The sequence below is a fragment of the Tachypleus tridentatus genome, chromosome 2 (assembly GCF_004210375.1).
Source record: "Tachypleus tridentatus isolate NWPU-2018 chromosome 2, ASM421037v1, whole genome shotgun sequence".
In the NCBI taxonomy this organism is placed as follows: Eukaryota; Metazoa; Arthropoda; class Merostomata; order Xiphosura; family Limulidae; genus Tachypleus; species Tachypleus tridentatus.
The window spans coordinates 72,987,927-73,001,393 of record NC_134826.1 but is presented as its reverse complement, the minus strand read 5'-3'; the positions used below and the strand labels follow the sequence as shown (position 1 = coordinate 73,001,393).

The window sequence follows — 13,467 nt, the reverse complement described above, 5'->3', positions numbered from 1 at the left end:
AAATTGAAAACTTTAAGAGGTTTGGGCTCTTTTAGTTTTTTGTTACTTGTTTTCTTTATTTCACAATACTCTATAATATTTCCTTTAGGAGTTTTCTCTTAAACTCTTTGCTGTCCTCACAATGACCTTCCCATTGGTATATTAAACCATTTACTGCAGCTGTTTACACATATGGATCAGACTTTCTCCTAACTTTCACTGCAGCTCTGCCTTATGTGGAAATTTCATTTTTAACTTTCCCACATGAACTGAAAATGGATATTTATAAGGATTGAGGCACTCTCTATCCACCCAGACATATTACTACCAAACAATGGGTTAATAATCTTTTGCCTTTTCTCATCAGTACCCCTTACAAAGCCAATAGCAATGACAGCTGCACTAAATGGGTGAAACTATACCACAAACCGTTACATCCTGGAACTTACCTCGTCAACAAGACTAATGAGAGTCTTTTTGGTTTCTTCTCTGGTTTCCTGTTGTTCCTCCATTTGTTTACGCAACCCTTCAATCACCTGATGGAATGCATGTTTCCATAGCAACTGCTCAATGTTAGTTTCAGCACAATACCTCGGATCTGCCAGAATTATATTTTCGTACCGTAACTGAAGTTTCCAACTGTAGAGAAAAACAAACAGAAACTTCAAAAATATCTTAATATTACATGTGAGAAAACTTGTTGCAGGAACACTTTTTACCAAGTGCCAGTATTTTTTAATTTCTAATAGTTCTTGTTTTATTTTTACAAAATTTAATCTTTTATTTAATTCACTTGAGTTAAAAGTAACATTATGATGTACCATGTCAAAATCATCCTGTGTAAACCTTATGAGTCTTGTCTATAACAGAAAATCTAAACTGGTGGGGTATGCAGCTGTACTACACAAGCTTGTATCTTTCAACAAATTACATGACAACCACTACATAAGTATTGTATTTATAATATGAAATCAAGCTTCACTTAACTCTTTCACTATGGGTTCATCTACACATTTGCACATGTTAAGTATTTGTATTATAACTTTTGATACAGCATGTGTATCTTCACAAAATGTGTTAGGCTTTTAGTAAAAATTACAAGTTTTGTATATAAAAAATCAGGTTTTTTTAATGAACTACTTTTACTGAAGAGTTGTGAAAATAGTCTGTTTGGTCACTAGTCTGAGTACAAAGTTATTTCATGTTATGATTAAAAACTATTCTTAATCCCAAAAATCTCAAATATTTGTATTACCTATAAAACTTAAATACATTTAAAATGTTTGTTTTTGTTATTTTTTATACTCTAACTATATGGGGTCTGTCACTTGACCAACCTTCTAAACATAACAAATTAAGAATATAAATCATGCTTTCTATCATGCTAAAATGACTACATGTCATAATACAAAAATACAAATGTTTAGTCTAAGTAACTTAAGTCTCGTACTGTTACATATATTTATTATCTTTTATTATACTGACCTTTCAGTCATGTCTGGCTAACATTACATAACTTGTATTAATGTGGTGCACATGCACTCAGGTCATGTATCCAGTAACATAAGACTAACCTTTAGTCTTCCCTGTGTTTTAGTGCACTAGTATTTTGTAATATACAGCCACATTTCAAATATTATACACATGTTTATAGATTATTATTATTTAAAAATAAATTATTAAACTTATTTTTATTAAAATATAGAACAGTAAATCAAACAAATATCTCTTTGTATGACTATTGTACTTGATTGTTGCTGGATGTAGGTTGCTAAGCCTTTTAAAATGTTACACAGGGAGGTATATCAAACAAATATATATGTAGTTGAATAACCAAAAAATCATAAATAACTACACTGATACCACAGAATTCCGCGATGATTTATTAAGCTTAGTAACTAAGATGTATTTAGATTTTAAAAATATGAAACTTCAAGCAGACTAAAGACTATTGGTTATTCACATGATATACTGTTGTAAGAGTATATAAGGGACTGTTTCAAAAATTGAAAGAGTTGAATTGGGTCATCATGTTTGATTCAGTACATAAGCCATACTTCAGCAAAATGAAAAGTTAATAGGTTTTTACTTTATATTCTAGCTTGATAATATTAGTAACTTGAGTTCCTAATTTGTACAAAACTACATAGTATTTTGACATCACAAATATCTAATTTAAACAATGCTACATTCAACAAACCAGTCACTGTAATCTATATTTAGATGTGTTCTTTTAATATTTAAAAAAAATAGCTCATATATAATACCATATTACTTAAATTTAAGATGCCCTATAACTTAAGATGCACCCCACTTTTAAAAAGGAATTGTCAGGAGAAAAAAAATTGGATGATAATTGGAAAAGAGTAAATGTGTTTTAAAATATTTTATTAACAAATCAAACACATTAATAATGTATTTAAATTAAAATATAATAAAAGATATATAAATTATACAGGAAATTACATTAACGTTTTTCCTGGTCTCTTTATTTAATCAAAGTTACTCCAATGTTTCTTCTGACTCACTGTTATATTTTGAAGTTGAAACATCTTCATCACTTGATTCACTATTGTCTCAAAGAATGTCATTTTGCATTCCACCTTACACATCTTCAAAATCGCATGACAATTTTTAACTAATTGGTGTCCTTTTTCATAATGATAAACCTTCTCTTTTCACAAATTTTTCAAAATAGTTATAACTAGCCTTGAAAGAAGTACAACTGTTTTCTGCATAATAATTTGCTTTTAACAGTAAGGCTTCTCTCATTAAATTTTACTTGCTCACTGTATACTTTTTACCAGCTGCATGATTCCTAATCTGTTCAGCAGACAAAATAACTTTTCTTTAAAATTCAGCATCATAGGTAAAATGCTTTTCTATTGGTAAAAAACACAAAAAATAATGTCCAAACAACAAGAAGGTCACACAAAACCTGAGGACGGTGACATCCAACTACACCACTAGAGGCACTGACATCAGCAAATTTGATGTTTTGTATGTGTTTTTAGTCTTTCTAAGCTAAATTCTTTTTAAATTACAGTTCAATCTGTTTGTTAATGCAGGATTTATTTCAAAAACCTTTGTTGTTTGAAGAAAATTATTTTTTGAGACTTTTAAAGAGTGAAAAATAATACCTCGAATTTAAGATACCCCCTAGCTTTCAGTTCAGAAAAAATGTGAAAAAAGGCGAGTCTTAAATTTGAAGTCATACAGTATTAAATTTTGAATTATAATCTACAATTGATTTCAAATTTATTGACAAATTCATAAAATAGTAGTTCAAAAACATTTTGAATGCAAGTCAACAAACTTGATGCAAAAAGATTAAACAAACTTCTATAGGTATCTTACCAAATAATACCCGAGCTACTAAATTAACACCACAAGTTATCACTTTAAACATCATGTCCATCTTTATACAAGTAGAGAGAGAAAGGAACTAAATGTTTAGTAAAATGAGGCTTCATCTAAAACTGACCTTTCTGCTCCAGATCATTTTAAAATATAACCTTAATTTTCTATTTTAAGTCTTGTTTGCCATCACTTTCATCAATGATGGGTTTTTTACCACCCAACATCACTTTCATTTATTTTTTAACCCTTTGAGGTTTAATTTAATCTAACCAATTCAAAAATATTTAACTCAAACATTTTAGACTCAATAGTTTACCATCTACTTAGTGCAAGTGATGCAAAAAAGAATAAAATTCAAATTTTCATTTCTTTAAAGTTCCAAAACGTTTTCTTTCTAAGCAATGCACTTGTAAAATTTTATCATTCCTGTAGAATAACTTTAAATTTGCTAAGAAAACATCAGATTTTTTAAAATTTCCAAACATTTCTTGTCTTTTCCTGTTTAGCTTTATGTACACTTTTCTGATGGTATCACCACATGGTTTGAGGAGTAACTTATGCTTTTATTGTAAAGTTGCTAGTCAGCTCTTCTCTAGAATTGATTTATAGTTCAACATAAAGTTCTGAACCAGTCATGAAATTTTTATGGTTTCTCCAGACATTCTTTTCAGTTGCTAAAATGATTACGTGTTAATTTATATCTTTGTAAAAGCTACAGAAATTTTCTCCAATGAGAAAACATGATAGAAGTTTAAACTGCTTTAGTAAGTACATTAGGGAACAATACCATACTCTGATAACTGAAATCCTTATTTATGTTTTTTAAATTCAAACATACATAAAATAAAGTTAACTATTCTTAAATGCAGTCATAATATTTTTTAAATAAAAACATTATTGTTACCTGTGACAGTAAAACATGGCTTCAATACACACAATTAATGGGAATTACTATATAATGGTGATCATGTGGTTATTTCACTATCAGAAATGTTCATATTACACTTGAAAAGATTTTCACCAAAACTTTTCATATTTTTTTATTTAAAAAATGTGCAAATGTTGACCAACAGTAGGAACACTGATGGTATTAGTTAATATTGTACAATGTAGATTTAGATGCCAAATGAATGTGTCAGCTCACCGGCACTGTCCAAGTAACTTGAAATCAACATTTTCCAATCCTCTAGACATATATGATGCCAGTTCCCTTTCTAACAGAGAAGCATCTTGAAGATTTTTTTCCACCAAAGGTTTTAATCTACAGAAAAGCAAAATTGTATCATACTTTATCAATTAATTGTAAATAAATTCAAAGAACACTTAATCACAATTTCTTGGAGTTATTAAATGTTTTAATGATGTATGGATTATTTTGCCTTGTTTTATGTGCATAGAAACTTGAAAAATACTTTGACATTTCAAAATAATAAATTTCCAACAAATAATTGCTTTTATGTAAATAGTTTTTCATACACTTTTAATACAGAAACAAGTTATTCTTCTGTTATCTCTTGAGAACTATTTGTGACATTCATTATACACAAAATGTGCAGCATTCTACCAAAAATGGGTAATTACCTTGATTAATCAATTAATTGTAAGTACGGATTACACTGATTAATGTTATGTACAATAAAATATTACTCAAAATTATATTAATTAATTTCATGAAAACTAAGTTATGCATCATCTGGCTCAAAAGAGAATCATGTTTAAAGGTAATGTTACCATTTTCAATTATTTTACAATCATTTATATCAGTTGATTAATGTGACAACTCACAAAAATAGTTATCAAAATTTAGCTTTCTGATTATTTTCAATTGTTCTTATTATCCAAGTTTCACAAGAATAATTAATCAGTTGAATGTAATTGCTTAGTTAGCCCAACAATCAATCAATTAACAAATTCCACTAACTGCTCCATCTTCAATAAAGAAAAAACAAAAAGGAAACTACATAAAGACAAAACTTTAGAACAGTGGTTCCCAAACAGTATGCTGTGAAATTTAGCAAGTGTGTGGCATTGAAAATGCTTATTATCCTAACATAGGGCAACGTAGAATAAATGGGAAATTCTCATATGCATGGTGACACTCTAATGTCCTCTTTTCAAGTGCTGGGTCAGAGGAGCATGCTGCCAAGTTAACATTATTTTCATAGTGTACCATGAACACAAAAGGTTTGGGACACACTGCCTTAGAGAATCAAAATGAGAGCACTTGAAAGCACAAAAATCATTTAGAGTAGGAAGACTAGATATTATGGTCATACAGAAGTCACACACAAAGTGTGCCAAATCATTTTACATAGATAAAAATAAAACTATATTATAAAAAAAAGAACATTCCAAGTTTGAATAAGCAACAGGTTTTATCACACAGTATTACCTAGTATATGGTGACAATCTCTGACCTTACACAGCATCATGCCCCTTAATCACCATTACTGATTGATCAAATAACCATTTTTTATTCTTTATCCATCTTACTATATCCATCACTTTTTAAAGGTGAGTGGAAACTGATTGTATTTCAAAATAATTTAGCACATTTAAAATTTAATAAAGGAGTCAAATAAACATCTTTATGGTACAGTGATGTAATCTCTGTTGGTACTACTGCTGCCACTGTAGTATTATTCCTTACTAAAGAAACTACTTTCAACACCATCCTTGGTTTACAAAGCTCCAATGTTGGTACATATTGTGTTAAAACACTGTTGTTTTATTTATTAATCTATGTGTGGATTATACCAGATGTACTTCTGCAGAGTTCCTGAAAGTGATGTTTCAAGAGTAAATAAATCAAGATTGGGATTAATAAAGATTTTTATTTCTTGCTTTTGAAGTCCACACCATGCTGTTTTAGGCTTATAGAGCACTTAAGTCATTCTGTGATTCATGTCATATGGGTCTTTCGCTTGTACCACAACAATATAGATTGCATTATTAAGCATCCCTTATGCAACATCATCAGTCATTTTCTGATTGACAGAAAACACACTACTGTGTAATGGTGTGAGTGGTTAAAATGTGTGACCCTCCAAAGAACATTCAGCTCCCTTTCAAAGAAACAATACGTACTTTAAATATTAAACAGAAATAAAGTGTCTTATTTATCATGAAACAAAGTGTCTCCCACCTGTATAAATTAACAATAAGTAAACAATTAAAAACTCAGTGTCTGTGTTCTTAAGACTGGTGATTCTGTAAATCCACATGGTTTTGTGTGTGTGTGTGTGTGTGTGTGTGTGTGTGTGTGTACACTTTTGTGTTAAAAAAACTTTCTCCACAAGTTTGATTTATTTACTTACTGAAAATTACTGTACTTTCAAAGCCTGCTGGTTCTTGAAATTTCTTAGAGGTTTGGAGCCTGTGCTCCAAAGATTTTGGACATTCTACTAACATGCCACAGATACAAGAATTCAGAAGCATGAAGAGAAAGAATAAAACAAGTTTGGAAAGTGACCAATAAACCAGACTTCTGAGTATCCACACCATTAAAAAAGAAATTCACGTTTCCAAACAAACAAACAAAAAAAAAAAGGGGAGCTGAATTGTCCAGTTTCTGCAAACAGGTAGGAGTATATGATAAGAGACAACATGAACTTCCAGACCATTAATTTTGAAACCAAGTGACAAGAGAAATAAACTAGGAATCCACAAAATAATAACAGAACAAACTCATCCACTCAAAGAACAATGCAGTTAATAGAAAACTATCTAAAGTACAGACTGAGGTAAATAGAGGAATCAATACAAAAACACAAAAAAGTCTAAGTATTGTAAAAAAAAAATGGTCCCAAGAGCAACAAATTCCAGCTCTTAACCTTAAACGGCAACCATCATCAATTGATGCTGCTACCTACAACATTCCCACTGTTTAAACTCATTGTCCAAGACTAAAAAACAAGAAATAACAAATTCAGAAACATCAGAAATCTTACTCTTACGCTAAATTCATTAAAAACCAAAAAATTTGAAATCCTCATTTTTAAATATATATATTCACAGGTATAGTAAAACAGAGAAGTTTATATGCAAAAAACGGCTCGTTTTTTGCATATAAATTTCTCAACAAGTGGGTTTCTCGACATCACTGAAAACAGAGAAGTGTAGGAAATTTAACCAACAATAAACTGGATTTGAATCACCTCAGAAAACAATAATACTTAAAATGGTTGGTAAAAACAAGATACAAGAAGACAAGGAACAAGTGTCAGCTTTGGAAGAGACAGGAACAAAGAATTTGCGATTAGAAAATAACCAAAGAGAAAAAAATAGAAGTCAAACAAATATTACAAATTCACAAAGTTAAAGTTTTAAAACACCTATGGACAAAGAATTGTTGTATATCATGGTTAATGAAAGTATAGTAGTCCCTGAGATGTATTTACTAAAGAATGTAGAAACATTAAAGTACTACAAATGGTATAAACCTATATGCCAAGAGGGTACCAGTTGAAGAAGCTTCCTTGGGTAGAACTAAGGGCATTGTGAAACAACAAATTAGAAATATTTAAGAACAATATTTTATTTCTAACTAAATGCTAACTTTTATGCTGTACGTATTTGAAATATTTTTTTCTAAAGCTAGAGGTGGTATGACATTCCACTTTTTTGTTAAGTGTTTCCCTTAAAAACAAAACACAGCACTGTAAAAATTAAAATTTAAAAATAGTATTATTCTCAAATACATAGTACTACAGTTTAAAAATGTTTGGAACAAAATACATAATTTTAAGACCTTAAATAAAATATATGTTAGTTTACCTTCTATGACTATCTTGCATGAAAGATTGCTCCACTATTGGTGGAAACCCAGCTGGTGAAGAAGCTTGTGGATAGGTATTCATAGCTGTAAATCCATAGGGGCCTGGAGGATGAGGTACTAAAGAAAGATGTGCTGAGGAACTAACTTGACAGAATGGAGTTGGAAAAGGAACATTTGAAAATGGTACCGTTTGTGGCACAGAATCCATCAAGTTTTCAATCCCACTGACAAATGGGATAGCCTGTGGCTGGGGTTTGATGACAATCACAGGTTTATTAGGATTGTTCGGATTAAACAGATGTTTCTGGACAACTGGAGTAGGTTCACCATCACTAGGATTCTCCAGAGTACAAGGATATGGAGAAGGCATAGCAGGAGGAGAAGGGGATGAATTTGGAAGTTTAATGATTCCTCCACCCCTTGCTTCATGATTATCTGTATGATGAGTTCTATGTTTTGAAGCCTCCCTCATCTTCTGAAACCGAGGTGGAAGGTTGGTCTGAAAATCACTGTCATGATGTAATCTCTTGTCCTCCTTTATATGACTACTAGTAATTTCACGAGTGCGGTGATGCTTTCGGCTCTGTCTGTTACTGTCATCTCCAGGTGTATGATGGTGATGGGTATTCAGTTCATTTCTTGACACTATCTCTTTCATAGGGTTACCTTCCTGATTCATGGTTCCTGCTGTCTGACTGTTCTTTGGGTGATCTTTATCATGAATTCTCTTATACTCTTCTACAGCCTCACTCCAGTTTTCACTGTAACAAAATTTATCATCTAAGCTGTTATTTAATGTTTCTTTAACATTTTCTCCATCATAACATGATTTTGAGTTTAGAGTTTCTACTGGATTAGATATCTGTTGTTCAATCCGTAAATGGTGAAAGTCACGTGCCTTGTCCAAATCACCAGTGTGGCGAACATCTTCTTGGCTATATGCCCTCGTGGGAGCAATTATTTTTTCTAGAGGAATCAATTCAGCATCCCAATCTTCTAATTCAATTTCCTGAACACTCAGTGCAGATGCTCTACCACCAGAACTAATCTGTTTTAATCTTTCAGGAGACTTTCTGTTTTTTAACTGAGCATGCTCAGGTGACTTCACTAATTTCTGAGAACTTCCACTGTATCTTCTGTGATGGTTTCTCAAACTTCTCTGGGACTTTTTCTCATCACTGTAACTCTCCCCTTTGTTTTCAACACCAGAATGATACAGAATATTCTTATCTGGTGGATCTTTTGGGTGTTTAAGACCAGAAGATCTCATATCTCCATTGGCTACTTTCTGAATACCTATTGGTGGTTTTGACAAGTTAATATTCACATGTCTCTCTTCAACAATTGATTCATTTTCACAGTTCTCTAAGCTATTGTCATCTTTTGTATGTTTTTGCAAACTTTTACTAGGTAACAAATAGTTGGAAGAGCTCTCTTTCAAACCACTGCCACTAATAGTTCTACCACGTCTGTGTCCCTGTTTCAAGGAATGTCGGTAAGTTGAAGATTTACTTTGTCTTACTTTCTCCATGTCAGATGTTTTTATATCTGATCCTTTAAGAAAACTTTCTTTTTTCTGTGTTTTATTTTCTATATTTGTTACAACTTCTTTGTCTTTAACCTTCTCACCTCCTTCCTGTAAAGCTGTAACTTTTGCCCTCGGAACATAGACCTGTTGATCAGGACGTCTTGGCCTCCCTTTTTTAGAATCCACATCTTCAGGAATATGTTTTTTTGATGCCATAGAGTCATGCAAACTTAAATCTGTTACTTTTCTTTCCAGTTGTCCAGACTGCCCTTTATCATCAACACAAGAGGTTGGACTTGGCGTACATACGCATCTTGAACCACTTGAGGACCCTCCGTCAACTGGGCTGCTGGTTCTATTCTCGCCATTTTTTGTTCCGTGTTTACCACGAAGTCCCATACCAGGCCTATAGATCTCCATTTCTGGGCGTTTCACCTCCTTTTTTACCTGTTTTCCTTTATCCTCGATGCTTTCCTTTCCCACACTGGTGATGTAATTCATATTTTGAAAGAGACTGAAATAGATAAAAAATTTAATTCAAATATCGAAATTATTACAGATAATATAAACTTTTTATACATTACATTGTACACCTACTGGTATGTAAGCCTGTAAACAAATATTGGCAATAAGAAGAAAAATTTGAAAGAAGCACATCTAGCATGTGCACTTATATAATAATAAAATGGCATGTATAATACCTAATACCAAAAGTGAAGTCATAGATAAAATAATTCTGAAGATGCTTGTTGCTTTATAGGCCATGATCAATATAATCTATTCTTTTATGTGATAAAATAATGAGCATAGACTGTGTTGTGACGAATTTGCTATTTGATTCATTAGAAGCACCCTCAGCAGGATGTCAAATATCATAACTACTACACCTTGAATGGCATTTTACTTTGTCAATTTGTGAAACTGAACAGTCTTTTTGTATTGTCAGCTCCAATGACTTATTTTGAAAGTTTCTTGTCTTGGTAGTGCCCAAGCCATCATTCAGAATAATCTGTTTTGAATAACCTCTGCTGTGTCTCACTGACGTGATACAGAAATACAAGATACGTATATTTCATCCACAAGCACTTCAGATCTACCTATGTACAATATGACGAACAAATTGAAATATTTTCACAGAACATTATATATATGGTTCTGCTACTATAATATGCAACCAATAAAAGTATACAATAATTGTACTTATGCCAGTTATATGTCATTAGAATTATGCATACACAGTTGCACATTTTAGGTCTATTTTGCGTAATTCTGTACGTAAAGTTCAGTTTTTAACACTCACATACACTTAATTTCTCTACCCATATTTACAAACAGAATCCTTTTTAACAACCTCATAATTAAATGAAGTTTTAAAAAGACTAAACCTACTTTACTCTGTTTATTTCTGAGTTTTTATGTTAACTGTAATTGAAATGTTTATCCACATGTTGTGAATTTAAAAAAATCCTCAATACAATTGAGATAAAGAAACCTTATAGATTTATACAATAATTAACATTTATAAACATTTTGACATATTTATATCTACAGTTTCAAAACAATAAGTCACTAGTTAGCTTCACTGAGTACTAAAGTTAATATCAACAAGACTAGTTTAGAAAACACAAGTATTCTGTACAACTAATTACCAAGCTAACACCAGACTAGTTTAGAAATCACATACATTCTACAGATCTAATTATCAAGCTAACATCAGACTAGTTTAAAAAGCACAAGTATTCCACAGACTTAATTACCAGGTATACTATAAAGCTGACATTAAATAATATATAAATAGTCTAATAAGTAAAATGTTGAAAAAATTAATGTTTCTATGGAATTGTCATGACCTTACAACAAAATACCTTTATGAGGCATAAATACTGTTTGTTAAAACTGTTTAGTACAGTGACATCCAATAAATAAATAAACATAGTCCAGACATGTTGAAGAAATACATACTTCTGTATTACACTAACATATGTCTTCAATATGTTCAGTGTTTTGTTACATTGTTTTATTATTAAACATGTTATCAACATTTACCAGTAAATGTCAAGAGAAGTTCTAAGAAAAGGCCACCAAATTAAAACTGCATGTTGTATGTGCATAAAAACTGAGAAATGAACCAATTCCAATAATGAAAAAGTTTCACATGAAAATTTACCAAATAACAAATTAACAGAAATTTTGTCTACACTTTCCAGATTTGACCTATAGTTTGTTATAATAATACTATAATTAATATTAGTAAATGATCTAAATGAATTTTACATTTCAACCACGACTTCTGTGTCAAAATGTCAAATTAATTTGTTTTTAAGAAACATAAAACAAGTATAAAAATCACAAGTATTAATACCAGGTATAAAACTACAGTATAAAAATAACTTTAAAGAGCATTCTACAGTTGTTAATGAAGAAAATTCACCATTCTGGTTTCTTCTCAAGTTAATATAACATGAAGATGTACTTATAAATTTGAGTTAGATTATTTGAAGATTTTACCTCAAGATAAATTTCTGTATACAGGTTTCTAATACAAATATAAAGCATCAAGTCTTGAACTGTAAATCAAAACTCATTAACCTAAAACTAAAAGAAAAAGTGGCATTGCCTCAACAATGTATTAAATGTTGTTCTGACATTCGTTATTCAATCTTCATGTCAAATGGTCAAAATTACAGTATACCCAAAGTAAATGGAAATTAGCTAAACATTAACTAGTTTACCTACCCTCTAAAGATCATAGTCTGTACTTTTTTTCATGTATAAATAAGAAATATAATACTGCATTTTTTTGTAATGGTTTGAAATTCTGCTTTCAATTTTTAAAATATAAAAAAATAACACTCCATTAAATTTATAAATTAGGTTATGACTTTAGTATAGCCTAGTATTAACATTCTTATTGGTAATTAACTTGTATTAATTACAAAGTTTTGATAACCATCAGCCTCTATAATTTTAAGTCTCATTTCAGTTTACCATGTGCATACACGCACTTATGATTAAGCGTAACAGACTTCGACAAAACGCCTTCCTAATAATTTCTTAGTTTAAAATTACTTAAGCCTACGCAAACCACTGACATTTAAACTAAAAGTACACTTTAATTCACGTTTACCAGGAATGAGCATATTATCTTTTTGAATTGTCATAAAAATATAAAAAATTCTCACTTCTGCTATCAATAAAATAAAATATATTATTATCACACCTGATTTCTTCTTTTAAACTTGATAACAAATTATTACTTTTTTTTAAACAATTAACTACAAGCTTTCCTTGCTCGATGCTTGAAACCTGTTGCTGAAAGGGCACCTAGTGGAAGAGTGAAAAAGTAATGTTTTTTGTGTTTTTTTATTATTATTGAACAGTTAGAGGCTGGAGACAATATTACTAATTTTATTAAGTTGTTCTGAAAATACAGCTATATAACATAAGGTGAAATAACAATTTAATAATAAAATAAAGCAAAATATTTGAAAAAAGTGTTGTTTTCATGTAGTTTTTCTTTGGTCCACAAATTGCAAGCAAACCTACAAAGTAAGCGGTTTCTTTCTTTATATATTTCTAGAAATATGGCAAATATTTATCTTCTAATGATAGAAATAAACCAAAAACCCCGCAAACCGAGCGCATTCGAAAGGTGGATCTTTCTTCTTCTGGAGTAAACTGTTTGCCTGAACAATAAAGATCAACCTTTCGAAATCTTCAGGTTATAAGGTTTTTATTTCATTTCCATCAAGACTACTCGAACCTGCGTATTTTTCTAACATTATAAATATACTATAATGATTATATTCTCTCTTGCCAGGAA

General features: G+C 30.8%; 1 protein-coding gene across 1 annotated transcript in view; it reads right to left on the bottom strand.

Moving 5' to 3' along the window:
- Nucleotides 1-12,986, bottom strand: part of LOC143244228 (telomerase-binding protein EST1A-like) — a 35,992-nt gene extending 23,006 nt beyond the window's left edge. The window contains exons 1-4 of the mRNA XM_076488510.1: nt 12,865-12,986; nt 8,116-10,158; nt 4,484-4,600; nt 429-618 (exon numbers count right to left, since the gene is read on the bottom strand). Coding sequence (XP_076344625.1) covers nt 429-618; nt 4,484-4,600; nt 8,116-10,145 — 2,337 coding nt within the window. The 5' untranslated portion in view covers nt 10,146-10,158; nt 12,865-12,986. The remainder of the gene's footprint in view (nt 1-428; nt 619-4,483; nt 4,601-8,115; nt 10,159-12,864) is intronic.
- Nucleotides 12,987-13,467: the final 481 nt, after the last annotated feature.